An 18325-nucleotide genomic window follows, 5' to 3' on the forward strand; every position below is an offset into this window, starting at 1 on the left:
CGATACATAACTAAGCAACAAAATGTTGCAATATAAAAATACTAATTTGATATTCCCAGAATTAATTTCCTTCATTCGCACATTAGTTTTGTGGGCGCAAAAACTTTATTCTTTTGTTTCTATAGCCCCAATTACCTGTCATAGGTCATAGGAAATATTTCCTTAAATATAAGCTCAATAGATGAATGACTTATGTAACTGACTTTTAGAAAATGTATCGAAAATGTTTGTTCCACTGTGAGTTATAAAGAAAGAAAGTGATTTGCAGATACATTTTTTTAATCAATAAAAATATTCCAATGGGTAAACTTTTCTATAAAGCCGTGCGGCTTTATAGAAATTGCTATCAGTGTACTAGCGTCTCTTTATGTTTTTCTTATCTTTTTTGTTCAACAAGAAAATTTAAACTGAAAGAAAGAGAGCTAAATGTAATGTAAAGGTTTGCTTAGAGAAGGATAGTCCGTTCCGTTAAACAAACTTTTGTTCACGGCAGGTGATAATAAGAGTTCTCCTCTCTTTAATAGAACGCTTTGCTTCTCCCAGAAAAAAAAAATTAAACCAAAACATCACTGCATCAGCAGATTGATCAGTCCGGCTTAATCCAACATTGGCTTCTTTATGGCTGTACTATCATGTTTCGGTTTACCCGTGTTAACCTCTGTCACGTTCTCTACTTATAATGTTTTAGTTTTGCAGAATATTTTTGTTCCTTCATCACCGCTTTTACACCGGCTTTCATGTTGGTTAAACACCAATAGCTTGCCCGTGCCCGTGCACTAATCCTGCGCTGTTTTTTTTTCTTTTTTTTCTGGTTTCGTTCCCATCGCGTTACCCATCCACCCAACATACCCACCCTTCCAAACCTTCCCTCCTTCACTCGCTCACACTGCTTTGCCACAGATGGGGTCGTCATCCTCGAAGCGGAACTCCATCGCAGCATCGCGACGTCATCGACTATCGGACGGGCTACATTCGATCGCATCTTCGCTCTCCCTCTGGCCGGGTGAGATGACCGAACAACAGCAGCAGCAACAGCATTTGCAGCATCAGCAGAGCTTGCAACACTTTCAGCACATTCTGCGCAACGATAGCAGCAGCGATTTCGTTGGTCTAAACCCGCACGCCAAGCTGCGCCACTATTCGCTCACAGAAATGACGACGAACTTCATCCGGAAGCCGGGATCGATCAGGCTTAGCCCTGGTCTGGGCACAGGCAGTGGCCCAAACTCTCTGTCGGCCACATCCAGCCATCGCTATCCTTCGATGAACGGGCGTAGCAGCTCTTACGGTTCGTTGGAGTAACGATAATCAAATAATTCGATAGTTTAGCGATCGTTTAAGGACAATCTTCAAATAAGCTGCGATACTCCATATTTTCTATGTTGGTGTGTTAAACGAGAATGGAATTATGTTGGTGTGTTAAAAGGAGAATTCACACGTTAAAGGAGAATGTTGCGTGAAAATGAAGGACAGAGCTCCAATTATTGCCTTTCTTAGACTCATTCTCCCAACGTCTCTTACTAGCGATCTATAGTTCTTTTATCGTAAAATTAATGCTAATTAAAAACAATCACAATAAACTTAGTATTCATTTTCCTCTGGCGCAATCTCTGCGTTCCTGGCACGTTCGTAAATACCATCATGCTGATGATTTTAACTACTGAACCTAGTAGAGTGTAGCGTACGGGTAGCATTTTGATTTCAAATTGCTACACACTCCACATACCGATTCACCCCGATCACGTATCGCCACGGGTTTCCGATGCAATAAGTGCACATATTCTTCAAACATAATGTACAGAACTCATCGATATTTTTAAAAGCCCATTAAACGTACACAAAGCTGTACGAAGAGAAGGGGTTTGGGCGTAAATGATTTGATATTAGTCAGTTATTAATATTAATAGTAGTCGTTCCTGACGGAATACTAAGTAATAGTCTTGCGTAAGCTAGAATTAGTCGGTACACACGTTTTTACAGTATATCTGTTTGGTAGCTTAAACATTTCTAAAACAACCAGAAAACCCCCTTTTTGGAATTGATGTTTCCGGTGATAGAAAACGATTTGTTAATAGTTCATCTAGATTAAGCAAAAGGCAAAGCTGACTTTCGTTCCGATTTTGAGTCAATTTTAGTATCCTCTCGAATGGTTAGTATAAATGTTATCGAAAAAAGTGTTTTGTGCTAGTTAAATACACACACTTCTGGTGGAATTCGCTAACAAGAGAACTGTTGTGACACTGCAAACGGACTCTCTAAGAAAGAGCAACCAAGCAAACGAATAATAGATTAAGCGTATAGCTGATTCCATCGAAGTTATCGATATCGATACGTTATTGACCATTCCAAACGTATTTACAAAATAAAACAAGCGTAAACAACGAATCCATTTCTGTAAAATGCAGTTGAAATTGTGCACATTCATGCAAATGATACGATAGTTGGACAAATTTTGAAACCCAAAAATGAAATATCAGTAACAAAGATTGCAATTCTTCCACTAACAAAGTGATACGAGTGTTTCGTTGATATGTTTTCTTTTTATAATGATTTTGTCAATTATTGTGCTTAACGGCTCTGACCGTCCATACAAGACTGCACCGTTTCCCCAAACGTTTTACAAACTCTGCTAACCAGCGCCTCATTGTGAGTATCTTTCGTCTAGTCATATCTTTTGGTTGAGTACTAGTACTACATTCTTTTCACGTGTTTAACCAAACCACGTGCTCCAGCAATTTCGTCAATACATTTTAACTTTTTTTTCACCTGCATCTATGTAATGGTATTAGTGGAACTTTAAATTCCTTTTTGTTATTCATCTTTGTTTATTTTTTAGGATCTGCTTACTAAATTAGAAAGATTTTAAAAACTGGTTTTAATCACTTGATTCAATTTTTTTTTTCAAACGTTCTACTAACATTGTATTAAGGGTTAATCGCATTCCCTCCCACCACCAACAACAGCAGCAACATCCAAGTGACAGCTGTCAGATCAGCTGACGTCATGAGTTTGTTATGAAACTGTCAGCTGCTTCTGTTGTTATTTGTTGCAGCGAAAGTTCATCAAACGAAGATCCGAAAAAAGTGCTTTAGCTTTCAGTTCAGTTGCGTTACGATACAACATTTCTTGGCCGTATCTATTTGGACGTCATATCGGTGTTGCAGCTGATGACCTTCACCTTTGGAGTGTTGTTCTGAGATCATCATCTTGAAGCAAATATCGTGAATATTATGGCAGCCGAAACAAATTCCGATAGTGGGACGAGTTGGTGGAATGAATTCTCCAACTTTATGCGTAAAGATACGAAAGGAGTTGAAGTAAGTTCCATGCTAGCAACGCGTTTCAAATTGTCTGACTACAACATGCACTGCCGTTAGTACGAAAATGAAGTGAAAATGTGTCGTTGGCAGATCCATGACTGCGAAATAGAAACTATATCGAGTACTATAAAACTATGTTTATCAAATCCACAGATCGTAACCTACTCGATTGCTGGGATCTCGTTTATCATGGCTTACAGGAAAATACGTCCGGTAAGTTTTTATTGATGCAAATAAATGTTTGGAATGATTTTAAGTATTTTCCTGCTTTCTTTATAGTTTACTATCTTCGGCAAATCATCCGACATACCGAATCACTTCATCCGTGAACAAATAAAGCAATATGGACGGGTGACGAAAATTGAGCCATCGCAACAGTACGGACCGCTGCTTGTTGTGCAACACCATCCACCAGCCAAGATACTGTTTTGGTCGAACAAAACAATCCCGATCAAGATCGATGGTGTCGATATTAATGCAAACGGCTATTCCTGGCTTCAGTCCGTTGTGGCTGGTAAGGAAATATGTTTTATTCCAATGAAACAACCATCCAACCAAGTGCACGCCGCATGCCGCGTCTATGTGGCAGAGCCAAATAAGCACATCGATATCGGGGAAGCACTGTTAAGTTTGGGATTTGCCAAACTAACCGTTACCGTGCCTAAGCCCGTACGGAATCGAAAAGATGTGCATGGCGTTGCACTGTACCAGTACTACCGCACGCTCGACAAAGCAGAACGCTACGCCAAGAATCGCCGGAATGGACTGTGGCAATATGCTTTGCCACCTCGCCCGTGGCCCCTATCATTGTGGCCTATGTTATGGGATCGTGTCATTAGAGCCAACCGGTTACCGGCGCTCGTTCGATAGCAGAATCTTTTGGAAAAAAGGGACAGAGCCACAATGAGTATGTAGCGCTTAAAACCGCGTATAATACACCTTCTGTGCGTGCCTTGAACGACATAAAGCAATAAAAAGTAGTTATAAATTACTTCTACAAATTTGCCCAATAATTCACCCGATCATGGCTTCTCATTCAACGGCTTCTCAATATCTCGTCGAGATGAAAACCCAGATTGAAGTACACAAACATATAGCATAAACCAAGTCACCATGCGATTGACAGCTGTTTGTTTGTATGCGGCACAATAATAGAAGAAACATACCTCCGCACATTGTGGTACGTGTTTTACTACATCTAATCTGGCGAAAGTACGAATTCCTCTGGAGTAACGATTATGTTTATTGCAGTTGTTAGGACTTGTTCAGTGTGAAATCTAGTTCGATCAGATAGAGCAAACATGGAATAAACATGGAAATGCTGTTGGGTCCAAGCGATGTGACAGCCGCAGCGAAAGGAGATAAATAATGTTTACTTTTTTTTTATTCAAGAACTGTCCACCAACCCGGAGGGTAGTATTGTTAAGGTGCAGATTTTGTTTGTTTGACGGAAAAGATCCTCCAATGTCTGCAGACGACTGTTCAGGAAGGACAGCATAATAATTTGCACAGAAAGAACAAGTTTTATTCACCCTGAAGGATAATACTAGTTCTGCAACTATTTATGTGCCCGAGTGTATGTGTGTGTGTGTGTGTGTTTGTGAAATCGGTTCCCGCGTAAATGTTTCGGCGACGCCAGGAATCTGGAAAGCAAAATATATCGCAGCGGAAAGGAGGACTCGTTCAACGGACTGTCGTCGGAGTTTCTGTGCTACACATTCAGATGTGCGTGTGTATGTAGTTGTGGTGGTAGTCGTGCACCACCGTGCATTTTGACGTTTTGTGTTGGGGCGACAGCAAGAGAAAATTGGACGTCCAACTTTGGTGAAGACCAACTTCACACGCTCTTCCGGCAGATAGCATCAGAAATTTGCGGTGTAGTGTCTTTTGCTAATGTGTAAAACAGAGATAGTGTGGAAATAGCTGCTGACAGTGTTGGAATTTGTTGAATCTTTCGCTTGATAACTGTAGAGAATAGCGGGCAAAGTGGCTTGCTGCCGGTAGATAACATGGAGAAGGGTTACCAAGAGTCATTAAGCCAACCCTGCAAGGACCATGCAACGCCAGGGAACAGCTCTTTCAATGGCTGTTGTCGGCTATGCTTGAAAGGAAATTGCCATCTGCAGAAACTATTCCCCGGCGGGTACACTGAGGATGTGCTGATAAGTAAAATCTTCGAATGTACCACAGTTGAGGTAAGTACGGAATTCCAAATTCGGCAAATTCTTAATCGTGTGTGTAATTGATGGTGGAGTGAAGCCTAGGTAGAGCTCTGATCAATATCCTTGCGATTCTAGTCGGTGAACGTAGAGACAATGATATTTCTATATTCTTTCTTTATCCGCACCTGTTTGTGGGACAGATCACATTTGAAACAGATCCGGATGCCTTGATATGCTACAGCTGTGTAGCAAAAATTGAAGAATTCCATCGCTATAGGGAACAGTGTCGCAGTAACGATGTACAGCACAAGAATTCCTTACGACGGGCGGACGTCAACCAAATTCATAGTGCGACAACATCAGCATTGTTACCAGCGAAGTACATCAAGAAGGAAATAGACTCGGAAGGGTTTGAAATCAGTGCTTCCGATTTCTTCCCCATCGATACTGAGCAGTCATCGTATGGCGCTTTCGAAACATCACTAGATGCTCCAACTACCAGCGTTGCTGACTCATCTGGTGCGGTGGTAGACTCGACTATTCCTAACGAGGTAGGTTCCGTTTTGATAATCCAACCCCTATTGGCCTTTTGTTTCTGTAGCGGGCGCAGTATCTGAGAGCTGCCGAAATACGTGCGCATGTTCCAGTACTTATGTGTTATTCCTCCATCTATTCGCTAGTGGATGAGTACGTAGAATAATGAAGCGCGACATAGTTTGTGCCTCATGTCCACAATTTCTCTCTTCCGGTTCCAACGTTTTACGTTTCCATATTGTTTTTCCCAAGGAGATGGACAAGTGTTCTTCGCCCCATAGGTATGTGAAGCTCGAGTTACGGAAGCAACTTCTCGTCCCTGACGATGTGTGCGTTTCGTTTTATGTCATTTTATGTCATGAGATAGTTTCTGCATGTTACGCTCACAGATACAAGCGCCACAAATATAGTGTTGAAAGCGTTTGTTGGAGAAGTAGGTTGACCACGGGAGGGAGAGAAAAAGAGAGAGAACGAGGGAGTCCATATAGATCGCGAACATTTTTGGTCGAAGATCACAGAATCCTAATGGAGATATCCAAATAATTGGTGCAGGATGCTGGGATATGATTTATGATTATGTCTTGGGCAATATTTTACGATTCTCTGGTTCAGTTCGAATGCTTTGTAATGATAATACATATGTTTTAAAAGTATTCCTGAAAAACGCATATAAAATCAACCAGTAAATTTCATTCCCAGAATGGCGCCTTGAACGATTCCGACGAAGATGACGATAATCATGAAAATTTATTGGAACTGATGCCAGAGCGAACAGAGGACAGATTTATTATATCGTATACCAACGTAAATGACGAGTACGATGATGTAAGTTTGTTGGTGGACAATTCGGCTATACACGCAAAACAAATGTTCATCCATCTTGCTCTCAATTTTTTTCGACAGCATAATGAAGTCGTATGTGAGATGCCGATCAAAGAGGAACCGCAAGATCTTGATGGTGGCGACACGGTCGGTCCTTGGAATGATTATGAGATGGGTGACGATGGTGCCATGGATCATCACAACAGTACTTCCTTGGTACCGTTGCTGGAGGATTGTTCCTACTCATCGGATTCCGAGGCTGAAATGGAAGTGGAGCGGATTGCATACCGCGAGGTGTACAACGATACCGGAACGTTGGTGTGCATAATGCAGGATGGGTTCCTGTACGTGCAAAAGAGCAACACCCTATGGAGTTGTCGAATGAAAGATTGTACAGCCGGAGTCATACGGTACACCGATCGTAAGGAACTGCAGTCAAATGGGATCGATCACATTCACACTAGAGAAGTGCGAAACACGGCAATGGACGAGGAAATATTACAACTAGTAGAACACAGGTCACGCGACGACGAATCCTTCCATTACGTTACGAACGAACGGCATGGAAGTTCCCTTGTTTACAAAGGATACAAGTACTGCATGAAGCATATCAGGGTGGACGGAACAACGTACTGGAAGTGCCGATCGTACAATGGTTCCTGCTCGGCCGCCGTTTATCAATCACAGAACAATGAATTTACCACAGTGGGAAGGCACACACACGCAAAGCAGGTACCGTACAATGCTACAAAAGCAGTGCAACCATCGTATGTTACTAGCGTCAGTACGGAAGGTGAAGGTTCGCCGCCAAAGATTAAACTACGAATCGCTCGGCAAACAGACGCTCCCACTGTAAAAGAGCAAACCTTACCGGAAGAAACGGAAGCGAAAGATTACAAGCAGTTCTCACCCTACAGAAAACCACTTCAAGTCTTCAAACGAGGTTATGGTCATAAAATCGTGAAGAATTCCAACGGACGCACCCGTCTTTATTTCGACGGAAACCTTTACGTGCGGGAATCTTCTCGCAACGATGAATCGGGTGCGGTGGTGGTACTGTGGCGCTGCCGGCGCAACTATGACATGTGCGGTGTGAAGGCTTTACAGCACGAGGACGGATTGGTGGAGGTGCTCGGTGAACACGACCATTCGTCGTTGAAGAAATCGTTGAAAATACCGGAAAACGTTACCGGTACTACCGCGTACGAAATACTTTCCACGCCCAAAGGCGGCGAGAAGCTGCTGCTTGATGGATATAATTATGTGAAGGCGTACTGTCGATCGAACGGAATGAGCCTTTGGCGTTGTATGGGCGAGGGTGGTACATTCTGCCGCGCAAAGGTTATCGTAGCGAAAGATGGGTTGGCGTATATCTACCGAAACGCAACGCACTCGCACAGTAAACCAACGAATGTTAAAAATTTGGTTTCAGAAATGGTGGAAACTAGTCCTACCACCAGGACCAGAGGCATAAAAACAGATGAAAATGTGGAGAAAAAAGTGTGCAGTACCTCAGCAGGGACTGAAGAATCTAAAGCAGTCACACCGTACACGACGACGATACGCAAACCTGTACCGCCCGTACCGCCGGTTGCTCCAAGCCAAACGATGAAAGTGACGTCCAAAACGCAACCTGCGCGCAACTATCGTGTCATCAAAAACAAGAAAGGCAACAAGGCACTGGTACACGCTGGATACCGGTACTGCAGAATTCGAACGCGACAAGATGGCAGCGTCTGCTGGTTGTGCAAGTTTAACAAAAAAACGTGCCGTGTTGCGCTGTACGAGCACCCTGATGGACGATTGGAATGGACTAACCACAGACGTCACAATCATGGTCCCACCGATCCAATAGATCCACCCAAAAAACAGCCGCCGCCGCCACCACGACCATCACCACCATTCACATCACCGCTACGTGGTAAGCGTACCGCGTACCATATTGACGACGACACGTTTGTCAACAACGAATGGTTCTTTGTGCGAAATCACAAAAATGGCACCACACTCGTACACGCCGGTTACCGATATCATAAGAAAGGAAATCGCGTCAACGATACGTCACTGTGGCGTTGCGCCCAAGCGTGCCATGGTTGCCGTGCCGCCATTGTATTGCATCCCGACGAAACGATTGCCAAGTTTGATGATATCGATCACATTCATGCACCGCCCGTCACGGCCATAAAGGAAATGGAGGTAATTGTCGGTGATCCGGATGAAAGTGTGGAGCGGGACAATAGTACAACCAACAACAGTAACGATTCTGAGCCCGATTTGAGTTTGGTGCACTTTAATGGATGCATTGAAGAGCAGGACGATCCGGAGGCTAATATGCGCTCGCTGCTAAACACAATGCTGCTAGATGTTTCGGACGAACCGGTGCATAAATCGGTGGACAAACTGGTGATTCCTGCAGAAAGAGCTCATTTAAAGTACGTCACAAACCGTCGGCATACGAAAAGTTTAGTGTTTAAGGGATATCGGTATGCTCGGTCTAGTATTGGAGTACGTGTCGATGGATCGGTGCGATGGACCTGCCAAATGAATAAAAAAACGTGCCGTGTATCCGTGCGTGTATTAAAAGATGGTAGCGTAGAAATGAATGGCCAAAAACACAACCACGCACAGCTACCGGAAGATAGGGAATCGGATGATGATAACGATGATGCGAATGCATCAGTCTGGAACGATGGCACGAACCCGGCTGTCGAGAGTGACGACAACGAAGAGGAGGGCGAGGAGGAGGAGGAGGAACAGGAATCGTACTATTTCGCGTTAAACCGTAGCAATGGTAAAAGTTTGATTTATCAGCGCAACCGATTTAGTCGCGAACATGTGCGCCCTGATGGATCAACCGTTTGGCGCTGCATGGTGCGCACCGACTGTATGGCAAAAGTTGTGCTACTGCTTAGTAATAAATGCATCCCTTACCGGGATGCAGCTCACAACCATCCACCGTTGGATGTGCTACCGAAACCGATACACTATCCGGAGCAACGGGGTAAATTGATCGTCAAAGGTGACATGCTAGTGTACAAGCAAAATCGTATGAAAAAAATGAAATCCTTCACGGACGGAAGCGCATTGTTTAAGTGCACGGAGGTGGCCAATTGTACAGGGATTGTGAAAATTCGCTACGAAGAAACGGAGAATGGTTCGTCATCGCCGGTTGTAATTTTCGATACGGCTCACAGTCACACTAGTGGCCTTACTAATGCAGGAAACTCCGATGAGAGGGGACTCAAACCTACCGTTGGTAAGAGCAAACGGAAAAGTCCTGTCAAGATGGTAAAATATTCCCCTAGTGACGGTGGTGATACCGGGAAAGAATATCAACTGTTTAAGAACGATCGTGGCCAGGTGTCGCTCGTCTACAAGGACTATCGGTTTTCGTTGCGCAATCTGAACCCAAAGGGTGATTCTAGCTGGAAATGTCGCTCGAATCGATTGTGCAATGCGTACGTAATCTTCAGTAAAGATGGGCACGTTATACCAAACGCTGAAAAGGGCGAACCGAAAGTGATGCCGCACAATCATCCGATTAATGGCGAATATATTGGACGAGCCGTACCGATACAGTTGGATGAGCTTCATCCACCTGCGAACAATTTGGGCCAGTTCGTGTCGAACTGGATGGGTGGATTGTATAAAACCGTGCTTGGTTGGAAGCCGAGAGCGTCCCAGAAGTCACCTATGAAGATGACGAAGACCGTGGCACCACACCATAACAACGAGCCAAAAAATGTCATCAACCATAAGAACTATTCCTATAAACTGCAGACCACGAAGAATGGGCGCGAATTTTGGCGTTGCACCATGTTCAAAGCAAGAGCCTGCCGGGCAGGTCTATTCTGCACCAACAATGGCACTGTCATACAGTACGGAAATGGACGCCAACATAATCATGAACCGGCCAAACCGTTGGCAGCGTCGATTGGACATCAAAGTAATACTCCACGAAAATCGTTCCTCTCGATTGGTGGTGCAAAGGCGAAGGCAATGGTGGATGGTGCATATTCCCCGCTTACTGTAGTACAGAAATCGATCAAACGTAGCCAGAGTGCGTTACCGTTTGATGAACAGTCCACAGACGACACTGTCACACCATCACCACCGTCATATCAGATCATTAAAAAGGATGGCATTGATACGCTACACTACGAGCGACATCGATACTCCGTGAGCTTTAGTAAGCGGGAAGAGAATACCAGCGATAAGGAACCGAAACGATGGCGCTGCTGCCTATGGAACAGCCGTCATCAGTGCCCGGTGGAGTTAACCATCTCACCAACGGACGAAATACACTTCGTAACCGATCCAACCCATAACCATCGTCCACCACCGCCCGAACCGCAAGAATCGCTCGACCGGCAGTTGGTCGTTTTCAGTGGGACGAAAGGTACGAAGAAGTACGAGCTGATGGGCCGGTCACAAAAAATAGTCTTTTACAAGGGATACAAATTCAGCTGGAAGGAAGAATGCAACGGCACGGCGTATTACCGCTGCCTGTGCCATTCGTCCCACGATTGTGCCGTAACGGTGAAGATAGATTTAAACGGGCTACTGTACGAATGTTCCGCATCCGCATCGCATAACCACAGTCCAACGTTGGACCCGTCCGCGGACTCAGTGGTCACACTGCCGGAAAAACCAATGACCGAACGGAACATTGCATCTCGGCAGACTAGACTGGCGCAGTGCTCCAAAACAGGATCGTCCGACTATAGATTCGTTCGCTCGTGTCTCGGCATTTCTATGATATTTGAAGGTCATCGATACTGGCTGCACAGTAAACTGTCGTGCGGACTTATCGTGTACCGATGTCGGTATCAAAAACAGAAAGATTGTACCGGTTCCGTGTATATGGATGCGAGCACGCAGCTACTGTATCATCGGTACGATGCTGAGCATAATCATGAGCCGCAGGCAGAAGATGCAGTTGCGGGCCTTGAACAAGACACTACCAACACTAGCTTGAATGTGTCGGAACCCAACGACAGCAGCAGTGTCCATCATGCTGAGCCAGACCTCGACAATAGTAGCATCAGCAGTACTAATTGCCTACCATCGGCAGCCATCGTTCCAAAGAAGGAAGTTATAATTACAAACGACTACTCCTTTATGAAGGATTCCTTAAACAAAAACCAACTCTTGTATGAACAGTACGTGTTCGAGATGGTTCCCTTGCAGTATCGAAAAAATGGGGACAAATATTACAGCTGCCTGTTTGCGGATTGTTCTGCCGCGGTAAAGCTGCTCGCTTCCGGGGCCTTGGACATATCGAACCCAATTCACCACGCACACGAACGACCGGATCTTACCGATTACCGTGACGTTGGGAAGGGATCGTCCGATTTTCTTACACTAGCGTCGAGTACTGATCCTGGCACAATACCCATGATAAGGTTCGAAGGCTATAAGTACTGTGCAGCGGCAGTTGCTAAGCCTTCGCCGGATGATACAAAGCTGTTCCACTGTCAGGAGAAGAATCGTGCCACTGGACGCTGTTCTGCGACGCTGGAAATGTTGCCTAATGGGCGTGTTATTGTTATCTCTGACACACATCACCATCCGAAGCCGAACGAGACCGAAAATGAGGACTCCAAAGAAACAACCCAATCAAATATATTAGTGATAGATGGACGATCCTACGCTTACTTAGAGACGCAACCCGATGGTACAGGCGTATGGAAATGTATCGATGATCGTAAATGTATGGCCAAAGTGTACAAGAAACCGGATGGGAGCTTGGTGCACGGTACCATTAAACATGTGTTAAGGCATGTCATGGCAAAATTGCCGAACCAATTGGCGTCTTCAGTAGTAACGAAATCATCTGCACCTGTTATTGCCGCTTCTTCGTTGAGTATCTCTACCAACTCCAGCAGCAGTACCCTACCTACTAGTGGCAATCTGCGTACAAAATGGTACAAAGGTAATCGGTACAACTTTTATCTGACTCGTCGTGACGGCGTTCAGTATTGGCGATGCTGCAAACGGATGGGGGACAAGTGTGAGGCCGGTATCTTTTGTCATCCTAGTGGTAAAATTGTTCCATCCAACCAATGGCCCCATTCCCATCCACCACTGAATCCATCCGCCAGCCATTCGGAACCGGGGCGGCCAAAAAAGGCTACAGAATACAGCAGTGAAGTGAAGCAGCTAGTCGAGGACGGTAACAAATCGGATGCGAAAGTGACGACGAACCATCCGCTAAGAATTTCATTGGATGCAAACGATGCGTTCGTTTGGTACAGGGGAGTTCAATATTCGCTGCGGCGCCGTCGCCCCGATGGTATACGCATTTATCGCTGCCGCAACAAACCGTGCATTCATAGTCTGGTAGTTACAAAGCAGGGAAAGATCATTTCCAAAAAGACAACGTGGCACAGCTGCGAAAGTCAAACCAGCAGCAGCAGCAGCAACGAAGACAACAAAGGTAAGGAACTAGTGCCTTGGACCAACAGCGCTAGTGGGCCTGGTTTCGATAAGCCTGAAATAGAAGATCCTGATGATTTGGATGATCACAACGATAGTACCGACATTCAACCGATAGTCAAACGCATCCGGTTGGACGGTAGCAATACGGGAATAGTTTTGGACAGCAACCGCGAGCAAGGATCGGACGTCATTTTACACACGGTGGACAGACGGGCGAACAATCTCGACACCGAACCCGATGCCGAACGAGAGGTAGAACCTGTCGAGGAAAGTCACGGGGGGCTAGTGCCGATGGGTGACTTCATGGATGGAAATGGAGCGACAAGCAGCACATGGGACGAACCAGAATATATAATACATGAGTTCGAAGGTATAGACGCGAACGATGGCGACGCCGGCTTGCAAACAGAAAATCAATCAATGGATGATGATCAGGAGGAGGAAGCCTTTCAAACATTGTCTGCTGTAGAGAGTTTTGGCGAAAGTTTGACGTGCCACGATGCCAGCAATTTGTAAAGCAGAAAACAGGTAACATGTGTGTTGCGGTTAAAACGTCAACTTCAATCCTAATTTTGTATTTTTTTTATCTCCAGAATCAACACACCGATGGCAGTGTGTTGTTTGGTTAAGCGAGATAATGGATTTGATGTGTATTTAAGCTGCAAACTGTTTCCCAGAGAGACAAGGTATTAAGAAGGATACTGGACAGTTAGGCGCGAGAGGACAAGATTGTTCTCATGACCACAGTTTACAACAATTGTAAGTGGAATTGTTAAGATTTTAATAGTATTTAATGCATTGCACTTTATGTGTTTGATATGAGGAAGTGCTATTATGTTAAATTGCTAACACCCGACGAACTACCCGCGTCTTAGCAGATTTCTTTTAAATTTGAAGTTGGAAAAATAGAACTTTGTAAATATTTTGACCGTGTGTTAATGTGGAATGAATAAAACCGTACTTTACCAGTATCTCTACTGTGCGTAACAAAGCGATCAGTGGGAAACAAAGATCAATAACAATTAACAATATTTCTAAAGCTGCCTGGCCAGTTGGTTAGTTTACATTGAGAGACATTGAGTCATTAGACTTCTTTCAACTGTTAGGAGAACTGAGATAAGCTTAGTTTCCGTTGTGGTACAATATCACTAGCTAACTTAGCACGTTTTTGGGCCCCTCTGTATGTTCAAATAGTCACAATTGTATAAACCATAAATCATAACCGTTTCAATGCTATTCCATGCAGTTTTTTTTACGTTTTTGTATAAATAAAAAAGAAAGTCACCTTATATATTAATTGTCCCTTTTGCTACCTTTAGCGTTCAGTACATTTTTGATTGAGGTCTCTGTGAATAGGAACTATTGTCTGCTTCTGAGTTTAGCGACCCACATTAGTTTGCGTACTCTGTACGAGCTTGCAAAATTCTCTGAATTTCCATATTTATTTTAATTTCAGTGCTGATAAGTCGTTCACTAATTCGCCTCTACCCAGATTCGTTTGTGTTAATTGCTGGATAAAAAAAAAACTTGGAGAAAGTTAGCTAATCAATTTGCCTGAGGCCAAATCTAAGACGAATGCCAATTTTAACAAAATCAGACATTCGGCTGGATGTGATTTACCACAGAACTAATCAGATCATATTCGGCCAGGCCGTCCTTTATGAATAAAAAAAAAATCAGATCATATGCTAAAGTAGACAAGATACATATGCTCCTTGCTCCGGAAACTCAAACCAGTAGTGCATAGGCACAATAGGTGCCAGTATACAGAATATGGTGATCCAAATAGTTTCTAGAACAAAGGCTTAAGGCGGCTAAAGTGACGTTATAATACATTCGTAAAATTCGATAACTGCATACACCCTGGAGTTTGCTTTATACACTCCGGAACAATGCTGCGTAGTCAGGAAATCTTACCGAGCTTAGCTTGTAAGAACAAAAATTAATATGAATTTATTTGATCCAGGTTTAATTTGGAATATTTAATAATGGAATATTTGTAAGTAGTGTTCTTTCTTGCAAACGGAACGGAATAGAGAATAGGGGAACTTTAGACAGCCATAATAAAAAAAGCTCAGTGCGTCGGCCGGGAATCGAACCCGGATCAACTGCTTGGAAGGCAACTATGCTGACCATTACACCACCGACGCACGTCGAGGAATGTGTGCTTAGATACATATTTTAATTCAAACTAGTTTTCCTTCGATTTCTGGCATACTTCCCAGTTGAAAACTAAATTCTACGAGTATGCAATGATTTCCTATTTATTTCATAAACGAACACTACCCCTACTTGCAATTAATTTTACTCCTGTTTTTGTGTGTATGTAATGAATGGAATAAATGATAGTAAATATTTTTCATAAAAACATTATTCTTTTCGTTACAGTAATGATACAAAAAATACATTCTAAACGCATCTACTATTCACATTATCCCCTTCGTCGTCTTTCCCTACCTTCCTTTTTTACAACTTGATTGCACAAAACGTCAAATTGACACAAGCGAAACAATAAGGGGGTTTTTGAAACCAAAACAAAATCTCCCAAATCACAAATTCAATCTGTGCTAGTCTAGTGCTCATCGTAGCCATACCATACGACGGAACTTTGCCCGTTTGGTTGAAGAAAGACTGTAAGATTTATGAGCTTATTTATAAGTAGTGAAACAACTTTGTAGTGTGTCGCTCTCCGTTTAAACAAAGCCTCGGTTCACACGCTCGGAAAGGAACGATGCAAAACTATGAACACACCATCGAGGAGTTGACGCAACTGGCGCAAGAAAAGATCGAACTCGGCGAAAAGCTACTCAAGAGCCTTTCCCAGCGAAACACCATCGAGGGAGTGAAAAAAATTCAGAAGAAAATCAGCCAAGAGCTAAAGTTCCTGAACCGAGTGAAAGCGAACCGGACCGTCACCATTAATCACATTCTTTGTAGCAATCTTACCCACTTCGGATGTTTGGTGGACTGTTTGCTGGCGAGCAGTGACGTGAAACACGTTGACTATCCGCTTCCGGTCGAGGACCGGGCCTGCCCGTTGCGGGTGGATATCGTGTGCGATGGTGGTGCCACTTGGATCAAGGTGATTGCCCGCAATCCAAAATCGCTCAGCGATGCGGTGTACGGGCGGACGAGTTACGGTTCGAAATCGATACTGGAACAAGCGGAAGAGTATGTGCAGGCTGCCTGTAATTTCCCGTACATGTTTCGACCACCTACAGTCGTGTTTCGCTTCCTGAGCAAGCTAGACAGTGAGTTGATCGAGGAACTGCAGCGGATCGGTGTGCGGGTGGTGATACTGCCGAAAGAAACACGGAACGACGAGGTAACGGTGGCAGGTCCTTCCACGTCTCTATCGGAAACCAATCCAAAGGACGAAATACGATTGCTTAATGTGGACGTGACGACGCTTATAGCGTACTGTAGTGCGATGACTAATGGATCGGCCCGATGGGAGTACAAACAGCCGCTACTCTCCGAACAGGCTTGCTGGGAGCGAGACAAACCCGTCAAACCGGTGCTGGACCGATTGTTTGAAGGCAAACGGTTGATCTGTTGCCAAACGGCGTACGATTCCTTTCACGACATCCTCTCGATATTGGGCGGTGAGCAGGAGAAGATGCGTGCCAAGGAGCTGTTCACCCGCATTCACGTGTTGCCAGATGTGCCTCTCGAGCAAGCCCCAAAGGAGCTACAGTCACTGAAGCTGGGTGGTAAAATACGCCCGCGAAGTCTGCAGGTGTTCGCCTTCGGGCTGTACCATCGAGCAGTGACTGTCACCTCCAACGAAGGATTTACGCGGGCGGCCAAGATGCAGGGTCTCGAGGTGCCGGTTTTCCTGCACGACGCAAGAGCCCTGACGGAGGATAAAGAGCGCACGGCTAAACCACTGCCAGAGTGAGCTGATGATCAAGTGAAGCAAATCGCAATTGAAGAATAAATTATTAAGCTCAAAATTATTGAACTACCACGTTCGGTGTCCGCCGTTGTCGACTATTTTCTCATTTTGGAGCTTATATGTGCACTACACGTGTTACATTTCTCACATTTCGTGTTTATTCATTCTCCGCATTTCACATTCTACCATCGTCTGTGCCTGCTTTTGGGGTTCCTCTGTACACAATAGCGCCATAGCAACTGGATCCAAAATCCAAATTTTTCGATCTTTTGCGCTTTATTCCGTGTTTTGTTGTTGTTTTCCATCTTTTCTTTGCCAAGATTGCCGCAGTAAACCTGCATTCTGCCGGGTTTGATTTACTTTAAATCGTTCTCTCTTCCACTCAAATAGACTGACTATAAAGTACTGCTGTACACCTAACCATAAGGATGCTGTTTTTTGCCGCATTTCAAAGAAAGTGAAACGATCTTCCGGTGCACGATGGAGGTGATTGGTGACAAATGGAACCGATTGTAACTGGCTTAACTGAATAATTTCATTAAAACCATAATCATTTAAACGTGTGCTCAGCAATGTTTACCCTAACTATAAATGAGAGCAGCTTATATTAGCCTGCTTACAGGGCCTCCCTTTATCCCCATTTCGATCTTCCCATTCTTTGTAAACGTGCATTGCTTCTAAATTAGATATACTATAGAAAAGACAGGAATGTAGTTGCCATTCCTGTGTGTGTGTATGCAGCAGATTATTAAAGTATGGAATTTAAAAAAAAGTGAAATGTCCCTTGTGAATCCCCTTGTTACTCACAGATCCTCATCACAAACAGAAACCAGCCACGATGAAAAGGAAGCCAAATACCGGTACACAAAGGTCAACAACAAAATTATTCAAATTGTTTTCAAAATATGCCTCTCTACTGGGGGATAGAAAACGATTCCTAAAGAGGATACGGGCGCTTATATGCATAATGATACAAACGAACAAATATTTTACCTTTCTTCTTTTCCTCGTCCGTGTAAAGCATTTTACGAGTCGATAATGTTCGTTCAAATCGTTACTGTTTTCTTCATTACACATTACACTTCGCAAACCGTTTCGAGAGGCGCGCGGGCGTTACAATTTTGGGCACAAAAAAGTACAACAATTCC

The 18325-nt window shown here is 44.0% G+C and overlaps 5 protein-coding genes and 1 non-coding gene across 9 annotated transcripts in view; 4 read left to right on the top strand and 2 right to left on the bottom strand.

The window, feature by feature from the left end:
* The window catches only part of LOC126557288 (putative thiamine transporter SLC35F3), a 32501-nt gene extending 31117 nt beyond the window's left edge, over positions 1–1384 (top strand). For 2 of the 4 annotated variants that reach the window (XM_050213003.1, XM_050213004.1), the window contains one exon: positions 901–1384. In XM_050213003.1, the coding sequence (XP_050068960.1) occupies positions 901–1302 (402 nt within the window). In that variant the 3' untranslated portion in view covers positions 1303–1384. The remainder of the gene's footprint in view (positions 1–900) is intronic. The other 2 variants (XM_050213005.1, XM_050213007.1) reach the window with 1 other exon arrangement.
* Positions 1–18325, bottom strand: part of LOC126558919 (GILT-like protein 1) — a 149413-nt gene that overhangs the window by 67900 nt on the left and 63188 nt on the right. The window lies entirely within an intron of this gene.
* Positions 3231–4190, top strand: LOC126567252 (uncharacterized). Its single transcript, XM_050223483.1, has 3 exons — positions 3231–3317; positions 3378–3533; positions 3600–4190. The coding sequence occupies exons 1-3, from the start codon at positions 3231–3233 to the stop codon at positions 4188–4190; spliced, it is 834 nt and encodes a 277-aa protein (XP_050079440.1).
* On the top strand, positions 4224–13795 carry LOC126567254 (uncharacterized). The gene is made up of 5 exons (XM_050223484.1): positions 4224–4227; positions 5292–5515; positions 5683–6033; positions 6716–6841; positions 6920–13795. The coding sequence occupies exons 1-5, from the start codon at positions 4224–4226 to the stop codon at positions 13793–13795; spliced, it is 7581 nt and encodes a 2526-aa protein (XP_050079441.1).
* Trnag-ucc (transfer RNA glycine (anticodon UCC)) lies at positions 15358–15429 on the bottom strand. The gene has a single exon. It is a non-coding gene; the product is annotated as a tRNA-Gly (tRNA).
* Positions 15989–17183, top strand: LOC126558272 (UPF0415 protein C7orf25 homolog). The gene has a single exon (XM_050214257.1). It carries the CDS (start codon positions 16011–16013, stop codon positions 17178–17180), a length of 1170 nt encoding a protein of 389 aa, XP_050070214.1. The 5' UTR covers positions 15989–16010; the 3' UTR covers positions 17181–17183.

Source organism: Anopheles maculipalpis, chromosome 2RL (genome assembly GCF_943734695.1).
Source record: "Anopheles maculipalpis chromosome 2RL, idAnoMacuDA_375_x, whole genome shotgun sequence".
NCBI classification, from domain to species: Eukaryota; Metazoa; Arthropoda; class Insecta; order Diptera; family Culicidae; genus Anopheles; species Anopheles maculipalpis.

What these genes read in the sequence shown, in the direction of transcription:
- LOC126567254 (XM_050223484.1), top strand. An exon ending in ACTCGACTATTCCTAACGAG is followed by an intron (nt 6,034 to 6,715) that starts GTAGGTTCCGTT and finishes TTTCATTCCCAG; the next exon opens with AATGGCGCCTTGAACGATTC. An exon ending in TAAATGACGAGTACGATGAT is followed by an intron (nt 6,842 to 6,919) that starts GTAAGTTTGTTG and finishes TTTTTTCGACAG; the next exon opens with CATAATGAAGTCGTATGTGA.
- LOC126558272 (XM_050214257.1), top strand. Translation starts at nt 16,011, where the DNA reads ATGCAAAACTATGAACACACCATCGAGGAGTTGACGCAACTGGCGCAA.
- LOC126567252 (XM_050223483.1), top strand. Translation starts at nt 3,231, where the DNA reads ATGGCAGCCGAAACAAATTCCGATAGTGGGACGAGTTGGTGGAATGAA. An exon ending in AAGATACGAAAGGAGTTGAA is followed by an intron (nt 3,318 to 3,377) that starts GTAAGTTCCATG and finishes CACTGCCGTTAG; the next exon opens with TACGAAAATGAAGTGAAAAT. An exon ending in CTTACAGGAAAATACGTCCG is followed by an intron (nt 3,534 to 3,599) that starts GTAAGTTTTTAT and finishes CTTTCTTTATAG; the next exon opens with TTTACTATCTTCGGCAAATC.